This window comes from Corvus cornix, chromosome 5 (assembly GCF_000738735.6).
Source record: "Corvus cornix cornix isolate S_Up_H32 chromosome 5, ASM73873v5, whole genome shotgun sequence".
Taxonomy (NCBI): Eukaryota; Metazoa; Chordata; class Aves; order Passeriformes; family Corvidae; genus Corvus; species Corvus cornix.
The window spans coordinates 57361000-57382283 of record NC_046335.1 but is presented as its reverse complement, the minus strand read 5'-3'; the positions used below and the strand labels follow the sequence as shown (position 1 = coordinate 57382283).

General features: G+C 46.6%; 1 protein-coding gene across 1 annotated transcript; it reads left to right on the top strand.

Moving 5' to 3' along the window:
- The first annotated feature begins 784 nt into the window (after positions 1 to 784).
- FGF3 (fibroblast growth factor 3) lies at positions 785 to 7216 on the top strand. The gene is made up of 3 exons (XM_039551777.1): positions 785 to 1571; positions 3507 to 3610; positions 6679 to 7216. Exons 1-3 carry the CDS (start codon positions 1313 to 1315, stop codon positions 7009 to 7011), a joined length of 696 nt encoding a protein of 231 aa, XP_039407711.1. The 5' UTR covers positions 785 to 1312; the 3' UTR covers positions 7012 to 7216.
- The last annotated feature ends 14068 nt before the right edge of the window (positions 7217 to 21284 follow it).

Sequence of the window (21284 nt, the reverse complement as noted above, 5' to 3'; positions counted from 1 at the left end):
ACATTAATACTAATTATCTCTCAAACACTTCCCCAAAACTCCTACTGCCTGTTTCAGATGCAAATCTAATTAACGAGCTGCCTTTGAGGAGCACACAGGGACAGCGTAATTCACGGAGCTGTTGAACCTTTTGCCTTCTTTTATATTTATTTATAGGTAGCTCCATCCCCTTTTGAAAGCGTAGGCAGTGGTGTGAAGCGACAGGGTAGCGAGGGCAGATCCGCGCCAGCTAATGAGACTTTCCAGGCACCGGAGTTAAGGAAAAGGATTAGCTACGACTTCTTGCAAATGCACTCAGGGATGTATATCATAACACTTGCCGGGCCTTACTTTGTCTAAGTCAATTTGGGAATGATTAAATCGTGAAAGCTCTATCTAAATAACGCCTATTAGTTCTAAGCGCGAGCTGATTGATTTAGGAATAACTGTTTGCTCGCCTCGCCGGGGGCAGAGCGGGGGCTACGCACACGCTGAGCAAATCCCCAGTGCGAGCCACGGGGGTGTTTCTTCCCCCCCATCGCCTCCCGGGGAGCCGGGACCTTCACCCCCTCCCTCGCTCCTCTGCCTTTAACTCGCGCACTTCCCAAAGCCACCTCCCAAAGATGTTCGCTGGCAGCATCACCGCCCCCCCCCCCCCCCCATCCCCGGAGCGCGGGGGCTGCGCGGGGGGCGGCGGCGCTCGGCGGAGGGTCCGCGGCTGCTCCGCGCTGCCGGCCCCCGTGCGGGGGTGTGCGGGGTGCGCGGCGGCGGGAGGGAGGGAGAGAGAGAGAGAGAGAGAGAGATGCTGTGTAATTTTATCCACGCTGCACTCTGGGAGTTCACACGAGACTGATACCTTTTGCCTCCTCTGCTCTGTATCAATTGGTCGCAGATCAGGCTATTGTTGCAGGAAGCTGCTTTTATTTCTATGCTCCGTCGGTCAACTATTTTCCCCACAGTCTCCTTCCGAAATTCAGCGGCTCCCTCCCTCCTTCCCTCCCTCCCTCCTTCCTTGCCTCTCTGTCTCTCACGCATGCCGTCTGTCTATCTGGAAACCCAAGGAGGAGGCTGATCACGGCAGCTCCGTGTAACACAAACAGCTGGGACTCTTCGGTGGCCTTTGCCGATGTCTATTGATTTAAGTAAATCTGAGACAGATAAAAGGGCCAGATCGAGGCTGATAAAATCTTGCCAATGCTGCACGGCTCGAAGCAGTGTGCGCTCGGCATCTCCGGAGTGCTGCTAGCAAGACGGCTTTAATGGGACCCCTGGTGCCACTCGCTGCGAGCCTCGCTCTCCCCAGCAGACTAAGCGCTGCGGCCATCATGCCACAATGGTTATAATTTGGATCTTGTTCCTGACTCTGTTGCAGGAGCCCTGGTCGCCAGGGCGGGCCGCGGCCGTGCCCGAGGCCGCCGGAGCCGCCCCGAGCGCCCCCCGGCCGCGCCGGGATGCGGGGGGACGCGGCGGCGTCTACGAGCACCTCGGGGGAGCTCCCCGGCGCAGGAAGCTCTACTGTGCCACCAAGTACCACCTCCAGATCCACCCCAGCGGCAGGATCAACGGCACCCTGGAGAAGAACAGCGCCTTCAGTGAGTACCGGGCTCGCCTCGCCCCACACCGCGGCCCCGGGCCGGGCTGTGCGGGGACGGGGGTCCCTCGCCCGCACCAATCGCGCTCTGCTCCGGCGGGCAGCGAGTGCTGGACGGGGCGGACGGGGCGGTGGCGAAGCCGCTCCCGCCTCCGCTGCTGCCCCGGAGCCGGGGCCACCGCACGGCTGCTGAGGCTCCTCGGCAGGGACCGGGGGCGTCCCGCGGGGTCGGGGCATTGGCCCCCTGCCGTCGCCTCGGCGTCCCGAGAGCCGCCCCGCTGGCTCCGCCGGACGCGCTGCACCCCTGCCCCGGGGGCTGGCAGCACCCCCGGCCCTCGAACCGGGCGGGGAACTCCCGAGCCGGCCCTGCAGGGTGCGGGGAGCGAGCCGACCGCCGGCGGAGGGTCGCGATCCCCCCGGGGCAGAAGGAGACCCCCGAGCCCCAAGTTTCCCCCGACGGGGCCCGCGACCCTGCTCCGCGCAGCCCGCCCGAGCTGTCACTTGGCCGCGCCAGCCCTGCCCCAGCCCGGACCGCTGGGCAGCCGGTGGCCAGCACCTCCCCGGGGCCCATCCCGGAGCCCCTGGGGGCTGCCCGCATCTCCCCCGTCCCGTCCCAGCTTGGCTCCCGCGGGACGGTCGAGCTTCCACCGGCTACATCACATCTGTCCCCTTTGACATGTGCCGGGGAGCGGCGGTAATTAAGATGAAAGCGGATATGTCGGGAGTGAGGGCGTTTGTGCGAGGGCGGAGGAGGCAGCAGAGCGGGGCTCAGCACCGGGGAGCCCCCGGCGCCCCCGCACCCAGCCCGGGCACAGCCCGGCCTCCGCCCCGGCCCCGCCACCCCAGGATGCGTAAATCCCGCCTGGTGATGGCACACAGAGATAGGGAGACCTCAGGGATCTGTCTGAAGTCCATAAAGGAAAACCACTATTTCCTAGAGAAACCCCCCCTCGCCGTCCCAGCCCGGAGGAGGCATCCTTCAGCAGCGAACCGGGGCCTGATTCAAACCAGCTGTGCCAAAACCAGCCCAGCTCTCCCAGGCCAGCAATCCAGCTCTGCACAGGGAACAGCCCCCCGGCTCTGCCTTCAGGCTTTCCAAAAGGCAGCAGGGGGTTCGGGTGCCAGGGTCTCCTCTTGCTTCCAAGCACTCATAGAAAGTACAGAGCCATTAGGCCGTGGCTGGAGAGCTGAGAGCGGGGTTTGAGCGAGCCTGATGGAGAGCCATGCACGTACAGCAGCATCTTCCGAGCCATTGGTGCCTCCATCAGGTCCTGGCACCTTTGGCTGGACATAAACTTTTGGGCAGCAGCCTTGCCTGGGACACTTCTCGTGCTGCAGAACCCCATCTTGGATGGCCTGAAAATCTCCTCCCTTTTAATTTGTCTCAGACAGTCATACAGTCCTGTCTGGAGGGCTGCACTGACCTCCTAGATGACAAGCCCCTTTCATGATTATGTACATGGCTCTAAAATGCAGCGGCCTCGCTCTGTTTCACCCTCTGGAGACCTCAGCACGGGCTTTGTCCTGAAATGGGCGGCTTTGTGACTGGCTTCAATAAGTCAAGAGCTCTTGTGTTCCTAAGCATTAAAGAGGATTTAAACTTTTTTATACACATATAGGATTAAGTGAACCTCTAGTTCAGTGTCAGATCTTTTTCGTTTTTGAAAGAGTTCAATCTCAATCAGACATCTTGGGCTTTATTGTCCACCTTGTCTCGAACAATTCCTGCATCATCCTTGCTTTGTATTGTTAATAATAATAATAATAATAATAATAATAATAATAATAATAATAATAATAATTTCACATGATTGCTCTGATTTTTCTGTGAGCTAGTGGTAACTGTGAGATCACACTCCTCAGGTAAGCAGCCATGCAAATGTATCTCCAAAAAATGACACCTGAGCAATAACACATCTCCTAATTCTGTTTCTAGGCATTCTGGAAATAACTGCTGTGGACGTTGGAATCGTTGCCATCAAGGGCCTGTTCTCTGGCAGATACCTGGCCATGAACAAGAGGGGCAGGCTTTATGCATCAGTAAGTTTGGCTGAAGTCTGGCATGTGCCTGTCATTTCCTGTGGGGTGAACAGGTCTAGTGGGGAGCACTGGTTTCTTCCAAATCCACATTTCCAGAGAAGAGTGATGTTACAAGAGGTTTTTGCCTGGAATTTTTACAGGCAACCAATCGGTATGTTCTTAAAAGTGGGGAAAAGCCGTGTTCTTACTTTCGTACTGCCTGGACAGCCACAGGTACATGGAATGGCAGAATCGCCCATATTTTACGTGGATCTTGGATGCTGGCAGGCACATGTCAGATAAAGAATGTCCAGAAGTAAGTGAGCATTGATGCTACGGGAAAGCAACCTCCTGATGGGAGTTCCTTTGCACAGAGCTTTTGGGAGGTCAGTGAAACAATTTACAGGTACTAAAAGGCAGGGCTATAGCAAAGAGAGCAAGAAGGAGAAGGTGCAGGAAGACAAAGGTGAAAATAAACACCTTATTTTACTCCTTTGACCTAATTTTTTGCCCTGATCTGCGAGATAAAATCTGGGGTGTACTGATGTAGGTGGGAGCCTTGCCTTTTCAGCCCAGACAGTATTTCCCCTGAGTGAATAAAATGCTTCAGCTTAGACTTCTTCACACTCAGGGACACACCAGGGCACGTTTGTCAGCGTGTACCATACACATTATCTCCCTACTTGAATTTCTCCCATTGTCCTTGATTACATCCCGGCAATCTTGCGATCTCTTACTGCACGGCAGCCAAAGTGGGCAGTTCCCCCGTGAATCCTGGGGCATGGAAGCAGGTTTGGAGAGGAGAAATCTGGCTGAGGTGAAATTTGCTCCCTCCTAGAAGTCATTAGATGTACCTCTGCTGATTTGAGCAGCAGGGCATAGCCTTGAGCAATGTGATCTTCTCCCATGAGAACCCAGCCTAGGTGACACAATCAGCTCCGTGCCTCCCCAGCTTGACACATTTAACTCCACTTTTCAGGAGTGTTCTGGCAGTGTTTATGACCCAATTTCTCACGTGATGCTCCCTGATTAAGGAGCTTGTGTGTAAAGATGAGGGTTCTTTGCTGCTGCAGAGAACCAAACCAAAAACGATTTTGGCAAAGCGAAATACAGATGAAGACTAGTGAGGGCATGGTAGCTCTGCTTGCCAAAATTGTCTGTCCACTTCTGTGCTTCTGGTTAATATTCTGATTGAAATGGGTATCTTTCTCAGTGGATCTCCTCCATCAGCTCAGAGCCAGCATCTGACCCAAAGAAATTATTTGGAAGGATGATTTTTTCAATTTCTTTCTTATTTTTCTCTCTTTCTTCTTCAAAATAGGTTTGGAGTTTATTCCTTCAGATTACTTAAAGTGAAATAAAATAAGACTAAACAAATTTGGAGCAAAAAGCTCCTCTCCTAAAGTGGAGGAAAGCCAGGAGCAGGATAGCTCTGACACTCCTTTTCTCCTGGACTTCCCTTTCTGGTGTGAGGAGCATCAGGTCATCCTGAAGTTTGTTCATCTGTCTCGTGCCAAAGAATATCAGCCATGAAAGGTTTCTGTATAACTTGAAAAGATAATTTGTCCTCTCCAGCTGCAGTTTGAGAGAGGCTGTTTTACACCTGTGTTTCAGAGCTGGAGGGACAAGCCAGGGAAAGCTATTCCACTCCAGCTTTTTTCACAGGAGTGCAGAGGGGTGAGGGCTCAGCTCAGGAGGAACTTCCTGGCTTTGCTTGCCTGGAGAAAACTGTCCAACAACTTCACTGACATCACTGGCCCAAGACCCTGTGCAAAGCCCCTGTTGCAAAAATCTGACTAATTCAGGGAGCATTTTATGAAATCGTACCGGAACAACTCCGTTACCCCTCGGTTCACCAATTTCCCCATGTCAACAAAATGGGTTTGTTGAGCCTGCAGGATTCCTTTGTGCCCTTAGCAGATCGTGATAATCCTCTAGATTTATCCCGTGTGATAAACCTCCCCCCCCAGCCAGAAGGGAGGCAGGCAGCAGGACAAATCCACCTACATCTGGTGGCTGCGTGGGCTCCAGCACCGCAGCATCTGAAAACCTTGTCCTTGCAAGGAAGGGCACTTCCGTTTCACAGCTGGGAAGCCGGGACATGTGGAGTCTTTTAAAATCTTGTTATACGCCCATCAGCCTTTCTGGGGAGTGAACAGCATTAAAGATACGCTGTTAGTGGGGTCTGAGGGCTTTTCTGGCCCCAGCCTGGCTACCTGTGCCCTTTCCACCTCCTCCAGACAACGAAAAATATAAAACCATGCTGGTAGTTCCCTTCTGCCTCTGGGCTTCACACGTGTTAGATCCTGAAATCTTAATCCCACAGGCAGAGCAAGGATGGGTTTGGGGCTGAGGAAAGGTGGACAGTGTGGGAGGTCCTTTGTGCTGGTTCTCCTGCTCCTAGGGAGCGGGGGACAGTTCCTTGTGCCAGGCTTTTGCAGAAATGTCTCTCAGTCAAGGAGCAGGTGAAAAGGGGCAAATTTGGACAGATCATGTGAGATGTGAGCACCTGGGATGGGTGCACGTTCTGCCTTACGGTTTGTGATGAAGGAGCAGCCAGGCATTTTGGAGGAACACACTGGTAGGCAGAGTGTGCTTTCGCTTTGTTGTGCTGACGAAGAAGCTCCGTAAAGGTGCAGGTTACTGCTCAAATATCCATCATGGACTGGATGTAATAGACTACAAGTGTATCTAATACAGAATTGAAGAGACACATTTTACATTACGCTGTAGGATTCTGCCTTTTCTATAGATGGCAGAGGTTGATAGGCAGCAATTAAATCACCTGTCCAGTTCACAGGTGTGTTAAATTCATAAGCACCAAAAAAAATTACTGCTGAACAATCAGCAGAGCTATTCACTCCTATTTACGTGTCATTTTTTTTTTTTTCAGTTTGGTTTTGGGGCCTCTTCCTGGGGTCTCTGATGCACAGAGTGTGCTCACACTGCTGCCAGGGAGCACCTTGTTCAGGCTCAGCGCTTCCCTCCCGCCTTTTGTAGCCCCAGCCCAAGGTTTTCTTCCCAAGTGTGCTGCTGTCCTTGTCCTAAAACTGCGTCTTGTTTCAGATTTTGTTGCGTTTCCTTTGCAGGAGAACTACAACTCTGAGTGTGAGTTCGTGGAGAGGATCCACGAGCTGGGTTACAACACCTACGCCTCCCGTCTGTACCGGACTGTCCCCAGCAGGGCCGGCACCAAGCGCAAAGCCAGCGCTGAGAGACTCTGGTACGTCTCAATCAATGGCAAGGGACGACCCAGGAGGGGCTTTAAGACCCGCAGGACACAGAAATCCTCTCTCTTTCTGCCCAGAGTGTTGGATAACAAAGACCATGAAATGGTCCGGCTGTTCCACACGAACGTGAAATACCGGGAGAGTCTCCTGAAGGCCCCGAGCAAGAACCAGCGCAGAAGGAGAGGACACTGACGGGGTGGGGGGAGCTCGTGTTGGGGATGGGAGGGACTGAGAGCCTTCAAGATGCTACTAAAAAAACTAACAGCTGTGATTGTACGAGAGGCATTAACACGGACAGGTTTTATACGCTGTGTACTAGAACCCAAAACCACATCGCTTGCTTTTAGCTGTTGTAGGACTGTTCCCTGTGGGGAAAGAGATGAGAGATAAGCTGAGGCACACTCAAAGGTAAATTAGCTGGGTGTAATAATTTTGTCAATGACTTTCACGTTTTCTTTTCTTAAAAAAAAAAAAAAAAAAAGGTATATTTTTTATTTCAAGTATTTTCATTCTAACTTGTCATAGGCTATTATCTCAGTGATGCTGCCCTCCCAGAGCACATGGATATTTTACACTTACCAGATTTATGTCCACAGAGAAGGTATAGCACTTTCATGGCTCTTCTGGCCATAAGAGGCTACATTCTTATTTTTACATAATGCAGGAGTTAGAAAACCGGTGTTTTGGTTTGTTTGTTTGTTTTTTAATTTACATATATTTATTTTTATTTTAAGACCAGCTGTTATCAATCGTACTTTTTCCAAGACTGTCCAAGAGAAGTAAGATTGTCAACTACTTCAAACACTTTAGTAGACCTACACATCACAAGATTATCCTTGATTTTGTGAAACTAAATCTCCGAGATCCCTGACGTTGTCATTTAAATAAATGAATGTTGGTAGAGTGGCATTGGCATTGGTCAGGCTTTGGCAGCATAAATCTGTTTACCAGCTGATGAATTCTCTCTTAGAATAGGGCTCAAAGGTGAGGTGAAAGAGAGTAGGCTCAGGCTGGATATTGGGAAGGAATTGTTCCCTGTAAGGGTGGGGAGGCCCTGGCACAGGGTGCCCAGAGAAGCTGGGGCTGCCCCATCCCTGGGAGTGTCCAAGGCCAGGCTGGATGGGGCTTGGAGCAACCCAGGGTAGTGGAAGGTGTCCCTGCCCACGGCAGGGGGTGGAATGGGAGGAGCTTTAAGGTCCCTTCCAACCCAAACCATACCTGGTTTCTATTATTTTTCTGCTGTGATTCTGGAAGTTAACTTCTGCAAAGCTGAGGAGATTCCACACCACAGATTCAATTTTGAGCAAGGAGTTAAGCTTTAAACATTTCTCTTGGCATCCAGGAGATGACAGAGTAGTACAGAAACTGAGATGTGCTTGACAAGCACAAATAATGGTCATTTCAGTGAGGTTTGGCCTTGTGCTCTTCATTTCCCAGAATTAGGCCCTGATAGTGGAGAGCTGGAGCGAAGAAAGACTGCACTGAAAGAAATGCTCCATCTGAATTTAACAAAAGATCTGTAAGTTAAATCTGACATTACGTAGAAACAGACAAGTGTGAATCCCATTCCTGGTCATATTGAGGAGAAAAAAGGCCTTCTTGAGGGCTGCTGTTGAATGTGCTCATTTAAATGTGCTCATTTAAAACTAGATAGTGAAAAACCTTCCATTTGCTAGGAGGTGAAATCCATGAGGGGGAGGAGTAAGATGAGTCCACAGTATGAGGTGACCAAGCCTAGGTTTAGCACTGCTTATATCCCTATAAAGGTAAAACCAGAAAGGTGTTCTTTGTGCTCCATTCCTTCCACCCTTGTATCTTTTCTGCAATATTCTAACAAAGGAGGAAACTATGTTTGAATAAGAAAGTCAAAGTTCCTTGATCTCTGTTCCCCTTTATACTGAAATAATGTGAAAAGACCCTTGAAGGACATACATTAAATAATGGTGCACACAGAATAGACCTAGGTTTAAAGAAGAGTGCGGGAAACCACGACCCATGTTCCCAAATTTTCCTGCTTTTACAAAATAACCGAAAATAGTGCTGGGATCTTCACAGAGTTAATCAGGCAGTCTCATGTCAGGAGCCACTGTGCAAGGAGGAAACAGGGAGAAGGAAAAAGAAACAGAAGAATTCAGATTTTCTGTTTGCTCGCTCTCCTGTGAGCCACACAAGGCCCAAAATGCTGCAGGATCCAGGGTGCCTTCTGAAAGTTGCTTGTATCAGGGCAGAAGATTAAGTTTTGCCTCCTGGGCATCAGGGTGCTTTGGAGACACCTTGCTGGCTCTGCCAGCTCCCCTATCTCAATTCCCAGCTTCACTTCCCACCAGAGGCAGGAGCTGACTGGGCAGGAAAGGGGGATGCAGGGAGCCCTCCCAGCTCTCCAGCTCCAGGAACAAAATGCAAGGCAAGGAAAGATCACATACAGCTGAAGGTTAAAAGAGATGGTTTCCCTCATGTTTAATTTCTAAATAAATAAATGAAGAATATTTATTTTCGCCGCTTTCAGATCGACTTCGCCTCAAATTGTAACAAAACCAAGATCCATTCTCACTCTCTCTCCCCTAAAATTGCTGTTGTAAAGTTAATGGCTACTGGCTGCTTCAGGTATTTTTGATACAGTCCTGCTGGTCTACAGAAAATGAACAAACTCCTGTTTCCCATGACACAAAGATGCATCTTCACCCCTGCTCCAAGTCCATTTCCTACCAAACGTTTACTCTTCACTCCCAGCTTTGCTCAAGGGCAAGTGTTTGTGCTGGCTGTATCCCTTGCCTTGCTTTACCCCTGCTCTTAGCAAATTTTCCTCTCATTCTTTTCTCCTGCCTCTCTTTTCCAGATGGCCCAACTCCCTGCCCTAAAGGACCAGCAGGTAATTGCTGTGGGTGATACAGGAATATCACTAATTACAAAACACCTGCTTACTCCTGCCTTGGTTTTGAGCTGTGTTTCACTCTTGTAGGAATATTGTTTTAACCACTTTCCCATAGGAAACAGCAATGAAGTTAAGCTTAACTAATGAACTAATATCCTTATTTCAGTGTTAGTTTTCATCCCAACAAGGTCTAAAATACTAACACTGAAAAAGAAAGGAGAGGGGAGACAAAAGAAAAAAATAATTAACTGATTGGATACAATGGCATTTTAACTACTGTAGGTAAGTGATGATTTTCACATCAACCTAAAACAATTTCATCCACATTCTTAGAATTTTTCTTTGCTCAGCCTCATTGCAGCAACTCAAAGGAGATGGCTTTGGGATTTGTCTTTTTTTTTTTTTTTCCCCTATCTTTTAAGAAACATTAATGTTCTTGTTGAAATGCTTTTCATTACAGACATTCATTGCTTAATATTCTTTGAGCAACCTTGAATTCCACAGTTCCCAGACACTGCCAGGCCGAAATCCTATTCAGGATAATGATCCCAGTTGTGTTCTATATCCTGTTTTATTTCTTTGGACCAGAACCAGAGGGGATACCTTACAAGAGGAAGGAGATTTGAGCTGTTTTCTCCTCAGGATTAAAACATCAAGATGTGTCTCCTCTTTTAAAAGGTTCTTGAGTGAATCTATACCTTTCCATTGTACAGGCTGTTACTGGGATTTTTTTCTTTTGTGTTTTTTTGAGGAAGATGGAAACTTTACCCCTTTGGGGGCTGCAGAGTTTCTGCAGACTTCACATACTCCAGAGCACAAAGCTATTGCTGTTCTCACCCTGGAGCCAGGAGAGGATGCTCACCAAAATTAACTGCCTTCTCCTGGGCTACCTCCTCTAGATGACCCTGCTTGAGGGCAGGGCATGGGTGGGATGCCCTCCACAGCTCCCATCTCTCAGCCTGTCTGTGATTCAGTGATTAGCTGTACTTAATTCAAGCTGATTATTAGTTGCCTTTCAATGTTCAGATTCCTGCTGTGCATTTTGGAGTGCAGTTCCCTCTCCCAACCCCTCCGACGTCTCTCCATTCACAAACCACGCATGCTGTTCAGCTTGGGATCAGTAATTCTCCAGCCCACCCTAACAGTCTGGTGCACTAACCATCTGTTTTCTCCCTTAAAATCACTTACTGCACATTCAGTAGAGCTGCCCAGCTGCCAGGTATGAACAAGAATTGAGCAGCTGGGGTATGTACTTCCAAAAATTATCTTTTCAGCTTGCTCTTCTGCACCATCTCTTTCCCACACTCCACAAGGTACCTTTTCTTCATCTCCTTCACCCCCTCCCCACAGTAAAAGTCTTTCCATTGGTGCCAATTCTAGCACTTTGTAGAACCATTTCCTCACAGTTTTGTACTTTTGAAGAACAATGTTCTGTAGAAATTGTACAAATAGTGCAAATATTTTGTTCCTTTCCCAGTCGTTGATGCATTACTTGAACTGGGCTTGAATGTCATTGTCTTTTCATGAGGCAGGGGACAGTGAATTCAGGGGTTTTGGCAAAGTTTTCATTTACTTGCTTCCAGACAGAAGACACACAGCCTGGTCTGGGACTTCTTGATTTATGTCTGAAGCAGATCTTTCAGTTCCTTTAATCCTTGCTTTATCCCATCATAGCTCTGTTCAACAGCCTCATGTAAAATATCCCAGCCTCTGGTGATTGCATTGGGACTTCTGTGGCTGCCTCTTGGTAAAAAGCAAGAGTTGTGCTTGAAACATGAATAGCTCCCCCATGTCGAATAACTAAGTCACAAAGCAGGAATTGTTTCCAAATTGACTCACACCTTTTTTCTCTCCACTTTGTAAGCATGGATGCTCTCTTTGAGCATCATTAATTTGCCATCCTGAGATTATATTCTGGTAGTTCTGTCATATTTCTGGCTCCTCGTTTCACCACTTTCTAGGGGTCTGATACTTGTTTCTACAAGGCCTTCTTCTGCTTCCTGTTTGCCTCAGCAAGAACAGCAGTGAGCTCCATTTGTATTTGGAAACTGCTTCACACTTACTCCCTCAGCATTCAGAAGAGGGCCTGCTGACGTTTCTCAAGGTAATCTTATTTAATTACAAAGAATGTACAAAATCTGTTTTTCTCAGTCACCACAAGCATGAAAACCATGCTGGAGGGGATGTTTTGTTCATACTCTTTAACAGCACTAACCAGCCCCCAAACCCTCCCTGTTTCGAGTCCTTTTGTGAGCTCTTGGATTTCCTGCTTTACTTCCTGACATTTCCACTTTCTTCTCTGCTTTTCTCCCACAGATGCACAACCCTCTGGAAAACAATGGGCAAAGAAATCCCTTTGGCCACACGTGCCTTCCCTTTGGATGGCTGCATGGGCCTGGTGCTGGAATGGGGCTGGTGTTAGTTCAACTATTCAGTCGACAAGGCTTAAGTGTTTCTTATAATTGTCTGAATCGAGGATGTGGTTACACCCCCAGCTTTCAGAAGGTTTTCTCCCATCCAGAGCAGTCCAGGGTGAAAAAAAATCTCTACAACCAAGCTGTTACAACACTCTGATATTCACCATCAAATCTTTGATTCACAGCCTCATCTGTAGATATGAATTCAGAAGGGCAGAGAAGTAAATATATTAAAGTTGTAGCCAGGCAGGGCAGTATATGAGATATCAAAAAAATCTCTTTGAGTTGCATTGAAAACCTTCCCCCTGAGCACCCTGCCACCACTGAGCACTGATGTCCAAAATCTCCCTCAGACCTAAACGATAACCTCAGAAAATAAAGCTGTTAACAACAACAATGAAAGCTGTGAATCTTAGTGCTTATTTGCATCTGATATAAAGCACAAGATTCTTCACACTTATATGCCCATGTATCTCATAATAATTTGGAATTTTCGTGCAAAAAAAATGTATAACATTAAAAATCAGGATTCCTTTTTCTGGCCTCAAAAGCTGAGGGAGAGCACTAAAAAAAAGAGAGCTTTGCAATGTACCTCTCCAAAAATGAATACAGACAAATTAAGCCAAACCTTTCTAAGTTTAGTCATAGAGGAATCACTGATTGCCATATTGATACAGCAAAGACATTTGCACCATTGGGCCCCAAACAAATGAGATTCCACTTATTTCTATGCCCCTGGAATTGAAAATGGTTCCATTTTAATTTCAATATTAATTACCAGTGACATGCTGAAGGCCTTGTAAAGAGAGGCATTCAGCTGGGACAGCTGTTTGTGCATTGTTGATGTGCAGAATTGTTGTCTAAGAACCAAAGGATACCAGCTTATTTCTCTGCCAAAAAGATTTTGACAGGAACTGTTGAGATCTGTCTTACCAAAACAATAATCTGTGCACAGAGGGACCTTATTGACAGCTCTTCTCCTTCTCCTTCTCCTTCTTGGAATGCAAAACGTTTTTATTGGTAATGAGTACAGCATCTTTCTGCTGGCTGCAAAAGAAGTACCTTCTAGCAGGAAAATACACCAACAAAGGAGCCTCTCCAGCCCAAACTATTCCATGATTCTCTGTGGAGAGGTAAGGCAGAGGGGAAAGATGCCAACCTGTCAAAAGCAGGGGACTGCAAAGGGTATCTCCTGATGAACGAGATCCTGGCAGATATTCCTGCATCTTCTGGAGCTTAACAAGTGGATGTGAAATGTCTTCAATCACCCCTTGGTTGCTTCTGGTCTCCTCTGCTGTACAGGTCTCCAGGGACTGAAGGATTATTGTTTCTGCTCTGCTCTGTTAATGACATTTCAAAAAATGATCATGGATAGGAACCCATAGCTGCTGCCAGAGGTGTTTTTCCAAGCTGAGTTCCTTGATTTGCCCACAGGAAAAGCTTAGCTGCAAGTGTGGAGATGAGAAACCTCCTTCGTGGTTGTTTCTCATGTTCTTCACTTGCTGGTAAACAGCCTAAGAAGGCACCTGGGATGGGAAATGGATGTTCTCACCCACATCCGTGATGTGGACACAGCCCTTAAAGACAAACTGACCCAGGGAAGGAAACATTGCCAGCTGCAAATATCACTTTTTTATTGTGGCCATTGAAACGACAGCAAAAAGAAGTGACCAGCTTCTAAAATATGAACGAATAGGAGCCCAAAATACTTCATGAATAAAAGCAGACACATAAGTATCTAGGTATAAAAATTGTACTTGAGTTTGACTTATTTTCCTCCAATTTTAGGCCAAAATAATTTTTTTTTGTAAGCAGAAGGTCCCTTGCTTTTTGGGTGTGCTCAGAAAAGAGCACTGCCCATAAGGATGTTGTTGGAAAAGTTTATTTCAGCAGCATGAATTAGCAAAGCAGAGAGAAAAAGAGTGTTAAAATATGTATGAAACCCTAGGGAAATTTTGGAAACTTGATTTCCTCTGAGAACTAATATAACAAAAGTGAATATCTTGGATAAGGTAGCAGTCCTTTAGTCCACATATCTGCCTCCTCTTCTATTAAAGATTTGCTCTCTTCCTGCTTTCCATAGGGAGAAAATTTATTGAACTGATTGATCTTTATTTCTTTTCGAAGCTATCTTAAACAGTCCTTTGAAGTTTGCAAGTTCAAATGTCTCCTGTTCCCTTTTGGAAGGTTTGAAGGATCTGGGAAGGTGAACAAGCAGATCTATAATTAAAGAGCAGTCGATGGTAACTGTCCTCCTTTGTGAGCATTCTCGGGCCACCTCCAAATATAGAGGCTTGAAGAGAACTGTCCCGTTTTAGTCCTGCAATAGTTTAGATGCCACCATTGCATAGCAGGAGGGAAGCCTTTCTGAAATCCAGGGAGCATCCCCTTTTTGGCCACAAAACATCAGGTTTTTTGTTCAAGGTCTTCACTTTACAGGTTAAAGAAAATATATCTTTTTTCCCCACAGTGTCAATCTTAAATGCTGTGGTGCCTTTATTGCTGAAATGTGTGGATGTGAAGAACAGTGAGGAGAACTGTGAGGAGAATTTAGAGACATCCTGGTGCTAATACAAATGTAAGAAGCACAGGACAGTGGGGGTAGCTGCAGAGGTCCTGGAGGACCCAGCCCCTGTAGGATGTGCAGTTCTACTGGCTTGGAAATATCTCTGGCACCAGCTGCTTAATTTACAAAAGTTTGTCTTGAAAGAAAGAGAGAAAACTAGATCTGATAGCATCAAAATATCACAAGATTTCACACTATGAGTGGGATGCCTTTTGCATTCGGAAATATCCTTTTTCTTTCGTTTGGAAACATACTTCTGTTGGAAGTACTTCATGTAAGTTTGATTATTCTAAACAAAACTACATCATATGTGACAACCAGCCAATAGTTCTCCTTAAACCAATCCTTATCTTTGCAAATTACCCCTTGCATGAATTTTGGAGGCAGAAATGGGCTCATTCACCAAGTGTGACCAGAATTCAGTGCCTTTAGATGCTTCATTAAGAAAGAATTGACAGCAGGTCACGGCTCCACCTTCCTTTAGTGTTTCTATGAGGAAAAGCCACCCAAACGTTGTTTTATGGAGCCAGGAGCGAGCTCCTCTGAAAGAAGTCTCCTGAGAGAGTGTCCCTAGAGGATAGGTGACCCACACTGCTGGGCACAGCATAGCTGTGGTGTGATCCTGCGTGCCTGGTTTACACTGCAGACATCGCAGGCTCACAGGCATGTGCTGCTCAGACCGTGAAACCAACCGACAATTATTCTTAAATCCTTAGACATTTTTTCGTGGCAACATGGGTCTAAAACTACAGCAGCAGAAACTGAGTTTATTTGTGTCCCACAGTCTGTCTGCTCCGAGTATCTGTTACCCGTATTCAGTATTGCATACGGAAAGAAAGCCCTCAGGATCAGATTAACCCTTTCTCTCCCCAGTTCTGAATGAAGAATGAAGCAGTATTTCAAGTGTTTTACTGGAAATGTGTTCAAAAATAGCCATGAAATACCAAGATTCTCTATTATCTTTCAGAGGGGGACCAGGATGGCAAAACAAAGCTCTTCAGAACTGAGTCAGAGAGGTCTAACAAGACCTTAGAGAGGTTAGACAAGAGATAAATCTTGGAGACAATCTAGGTCGTGTTCCATGTAAAGAACATGATGGTTAAGCAAAGGAAGAATTAATTCTTTTTTAGAAATTAGTGAAGTATTCGGTAAAAAAGCTATGGAAAGGCTGAAAGACACTTTGTGCCTCTCTTCCACGCAACACTGGTAAAACAGAATTGGAAAGGAGACGTGGACAGAGAAAAAAAGCAAGGAGAGATAAGAAAAATACTCTCACACCTTGAGCTGCTCTTGTGGTGCTGTTTCCTCCATGAGACTGATGGAGGAAAAAGAAGAAAAGAAGCAGGGACAGGTGGGGAAAAAACAGAGAGTCAGTTTAGAAAACTGCCTTGGAAAGCCCTGCCAGGTGAAGGCCAGTGGGTTTTTATTCTGCACACACTTCCAGGACTAAAGCATTTTATCAAAATTCATCTTTTCACACCAATGGCATCATCCACTTGTCGGTGTGACACTTTGATTTCACTTATTTCGGAAACAGACTCGTACTTCCTATTCGCCCAGACCGTGGTGGCAAACAGGGATGTATTTAATGGATGGGAACCCCTGGTTTCAGCTTTGGGGGCACACGTGCTCTTGTCCTTGGAGACACCATGGGAGGGGAAGTTTATGTTATCCCAGATGGGATGAGGCTCTTGGAGCCCCTCACGGCAGCCTGGGCAGGAGCCCCAGGGCAGTCCTGCAGGTGCTGGAGGGAGCAGGAGCTGGCACAGATCTGCACAGGCTCCACGTGTGCTGGTGAGGAACCAAAATAAACCAAAATAAACCCAAAAAAACCAAATGCTAAGCCAAGAAAAAAGGCCGCTCCCATCCCTGCTGGGTACCGTGAGTGTGCAGGAGCCGGGGCAGTAGAACCAGGATTACATTTCAGAAATTTGCTCAGCTCTACAACCCAACAGTTGTATTTCAATCTCAGTGGTAGTGCAAGGCAGCATTTTCAAATAATTCTGCATTTCAGAGGGGAGGTTTTCTTGCTCCTGCAAAGATACAAACCTGGCAACAGTTCCAGGACTACTGGGGCTCTGTGTTTGCTTCCAACTGCAAGCAAAGGTAGGTCTCTCCCTTCCTGAGTGATTTTTTGTGCAAATCTTTGCATAGCTTCAGTACAATTGAGAGAGGGGAAATGGTTTTGAGCCAAGTGAATTAATTGTAAATTGATTTAATGGGTTCAGCCACTGAATCTGAGTAACCAAGGTTTTGAATAACTGAGATGCTTTTCAGTGTAAGCAATAAATGCCAGGGATAGAACTGTATTATAGGCAACAGAGACTATGACTGAGCTTTGGATAATCAAGATTCTACTTTGTATCATGTATACTTTGGCAGCAGCTGATTCCTGTAGGAATAAGAAAGTAAGAACATGTGCAAACTGCAGCATGACACTACCCCTGTGACCTCGTCAACAACTTCAAGGTCATCATCAGAAAATCCTTCAGCTTTTTTTTTTTTTTTTTTTTTTTTTTTTTTTTTTGGCCTGGTTACACGTGGGTTGTTAAGATTTATTACAATCGTTGGGAGAGAACACCTGCTAAATGTCAAAAGATTCCTGGGAATCTTCAAGTGTTTTGCTAAGGCAAAACTGCACCTTTCACACAGCTTTTGCGAGTCCAGCCTGACGGAATACGGCCCTGCCTCCACAGATTCGGGGAATTTTGTGATTCTGATTCTGTGATTATTTGGTCATGCCCTAAAGCAGAAGCATAACCACGAGTGGTATTCAAATGTATTTGCTCTCCAGGCAAATTTACCACTGTCTAAAATGATCCATTTTTGTTTCCTGGGATTCCTGACACGTAACATACTCTGAGTAAGGACCAGATCCTTGACTGAAATCAGCTGGCATTGCTGCAATGGCTTTTGGTCAAGCTGAGCACTTAATCAGGTGCCTAAGCACTGTCTAAATGTATTGGGAAAAACTAAATTTGACTTGTGCAATTTATCCTAAACAAACATGGAGAAAGATCCTTAAGTTCAGGTTTCTAGAGGTTTTTACTGAAAGTCACCACGTGTCTCCTTTGGCCGCACAGCAGTGTTCCTCCCCTACATCACCATTTTATTTTCGGCTCAGCAATTCTCCTTTTTGTGTTGTTTTTTTTTCTTTCCCTGAGCGATGAAACTCTGTCTGCTTTTCAAGACTAATGCACGGCCCCTGAGTGAAGGCAAGGCTGTGATTCAAATCAAGGGTTCTGTTGACATTATAATCCTTAGGAGCACAGCTGGAGCATTTCATGAACGGTAGCAAAGACCCTCCATTGATTTACTGCCTTGGTATTCCATCAGGAGCCCATGTTCTGTGTTGTTGGCTGCAACACACAAAAAATAACTTGGCGAACTTCTAATTAAGGCATTTCGCTTCTTGCCCATCTCGTAAGAAAGGAGCTGTTCTATATGTGAGATGCTGCTGCTGGTTTTATGGATTCTCCCCTATTTTTGTAGCAGGAGGGCTTCAGGCCCTAAGAAGGTCCTGTGGGCTATACACAGGATAAACACCAAAGTTGCTCCCCGACCTTTCCAAGCAGCGTGAGAGCACAGGAATTTTCATGCATCTCCCCCCAAGCTCTCTCCGAGCTCCTTTTCGTCCCAGTTTTACAAAAGCCTTTCCCAGCCTCACCATTCCTCAAGCAGAAAAATACCCATTGCAGCAAAACAGGGACCCACAGCTCTGCTTCTGGGCACGGAATAAACCCTTCCCTTCCTGCAGGGCTGGTCCCCAGGCACAGCATGCACGAGAGCAATTTGGGAGCCGTGCTCTTTCCCGTCTCGCCCCTCGTTCCCAGGCGGAGCGCGGCCGTGCTGCCAGCCCCCACTGACCTGAAGATGAGAGTTCCCTAGATTGTTTCCAGCTTGCACTGCTAGCCCCGCTGAATGAATAGCCCCGGCAGTATTTTTGGGGTGGTGACTCACCACAAAGTCATGAATGGCCCCTTAAGAGACCATCAAAAGCCCCCTGCTAAAAGGTTTTTGTTGTCCTACGCTCCAACACGGTTTTCTCAGTTCATTGTCCAAGCAGAGAGCTGGGACTTAAAAGGCAGCAGAGGAGACATGCAGCTCCTGATCTGACACCATTCCTGGTTATCCCAGCCTACAGCAACAGCCAGAACAGTCTTCTCAGTCACTGCAGGGGGTGCCAAGGTGCCAGCCAGAACCTCCACTTGCTCACCTGCCTGCTAACTCCAGTGGTACTTCAGGCAGATAAGTGTCATGGAAATTGCAGGGTTTAGGGATAAAGGTGTCTTGGCAGATCTGGTATCGAGTGTGTCAGTCATACTTTTTTTTTTTTGCCTTCAGGAAGTGCTTCATAAGCTTTGTTGATCCTCTCAAAAATGACATCAAGTTGTCAGGGGTTGTTATCACAGTTCCTTGTACCTCCAAGTGCAATGAGATTCAACAACTTGGGCAGGACCAAAGGAAAACTGGTGTTGATGCATGGTCTGGATTCAAAAAAGGGCTTGGAACAGCTGTAAGTCCTGGAGTTGTGAGCATTATATTTGGACAGAAAGACAGCTGTGAAAAGGAAAAATGGCATATGTCCATTTTTTTGTCTGAAAGCGTGGCAGGAGATGCAGAGCTTTAATAGAAGGTGTTGCCTGTTTACCTTCTTTCATCTGTGACATTTGTGTTCTTCAGGCACCTTCACTGGGCTTCAAGCCTTGGTAGCATCTGGGTTTCAAACTTTCTGCCTCTTACTGAGCCAGAGGTGCAGCTGGTCAGAGCTTGGCTAAAGCCACCTGGTCAAGACCTGCCCAGGTGTCTGTTGGCACATCCAAGAGCTCAGTGACACAAATCCTGCTGAATAATTCTTTGCAGGGCCCACCGCTGTTTTATCTGACCCATATTTTTGGGACTGAGTACTCCAGCAGGTGCACCGTGGCAAAAGGAAAATGTTCTGAAGTTGCCCTCCCCTGAGCAAGGCTGGGCCCCACCTCAGCAGCAATCCCTCCCTGGAGGTGATCCCCCAACCACATCTTCTCAAAAGTGGGCCAGTAGAGACAATAAATAAGCCAAAGGAAAGCTCAAGACAAAACCTTTGAGCCCGAAAATCTTGCAGGGCAAACCAGAGCAGATCTCTCCTGGACCACTTTCAGCGTTGCAGGATGATGGAACAGGTTTGAACCCTGTGAGATGGGCAATTCTCCTGGCAGAGTTTCCCAGTCTGACTTCCCAGGATGGCCCTGCATCATGTGAGAGGCTGCAGAAGTGTCTGGCAACACCAGGCAGGACCGTAAGAACAAAATTCTGTGTGTTTGTGGACTTGTTGCAATGATTTTACCCCTGTCAGCTTGCTGTGAGCAACTGGGTGGAGAGAGGGACTCAGGACAGAAAGGCTGGGTTGCTGCTTCATGATCGAGCCGAAAACCTCTCTCAAGAACTGCTCAGTGTATTCCTTCTGAAACTATGTAGCTGTGGTTTCTCTCACAGGCATGAAGAGGAAGAACTCTCACCATAGCTCACTTTCAGAACAACAGAAAATTTTCTAGCCCATGTATGGCCAAAGACTAAGTGCAATGAAGCCATGAAGTGTTCCAATTATTGCTTCTTTAAAGGAATACCTTCACATTGTTCTTGTCCAACAAACAAAATATTCCATCATACTCATTTCTCTTGGAGCCCTGATTCCAATTTAGTGAAAAAGTGGTGAAAAAAAAAAAAAAAACAACAAACAAGATCTGGTATCAGTGAAATAATGTCATGTAAAATAAAGAGAGTGTGAGGTTTATGACTGCTTATTTGGTGGGGCTGGGGTTATCCAATGGGAGAAATACTACCAAAATCCAGTGAGATATGGTTCCCAGACAGGAATCCCAGGAGATTCTGTTACCACGCCGGAATCCCACGAGACAGTATTATCAAGAAGGAATCTGTAGTATTCACTTCACCACAAGGCAGTAATATTAGATTTTTAGAATTAAATCCTGTGGTATCTTGTTTTATAAGAGTTGGCATAGGAGGGACAGAGGAAAATGCAGTGGAAGAAAGATGCCTCCCTGGAACCTGAGCTGGGAGCCGTAATCGTTACACTGATTTCCAGCTGAAATAAAATATTAAAACATCACAAATTTTTCCTCATGGTCCCGAGATATTTTTACTCCACATGATATCAATCATTTACAAGTGAAATATATTTTAATTTTTTCTGTGCTTTTACAAAATACACATTCAAGCATTAAAATGCCAAGGCGTGAACACTGACTTGTGACTATTTTTGATCGGCATTAATATCTTCTGTATTTATTTATCTGTAATGGGTTTGCTTTTGCCATCACCAGTACTGATGTGTTAAAAATGTGTGAAAAGGCTGTTTTACATCAGCACCAAGCAAGCCTGTGAGCTCTTCTGAGCAGTGTCTCACACCGCAGGATTTTGTGATGCCTCACCCTGTGTCTGCAGTGTTCAAACAACACAGAAATGTTAGAGAATTGTTTTCCTCTGTAGGTTTTTTGGGTTTTTTTTGTAGTAACAGTGGCACAAGAAGGGACTGAACACTTGTTTCAGGAAGAACTGATTTAATTTCAGCCTCTCTCAGGAGTTTGGCCACGACATCTGTGAGCTGTGA

Bases quoted from the DNA above. Each gene is read 5' to 3' on its own strand.
- FGF3 (XM_039551777.1), top strand. From the start codon at position 1,313: ATGGTTATAATTTGGATCTTGTTCCTGACTCTGTTGCAGGAGCCCTGG. The intron at 1,572-3,506 runs GTGAGTACCGGG...TTCTGTTTCTAG, and splicing joins GGAGAAGAACAGCGCCTTCA to GCATTCTGGAAATAACTGCT. The intron at 3,611-6,678 runs GTAAGTTTGGCT...TTTCCTTTGCAG, and splicing joins GGGGCAGGCTTTATGCATCA to GAGAACTACAACTCTGAGTG.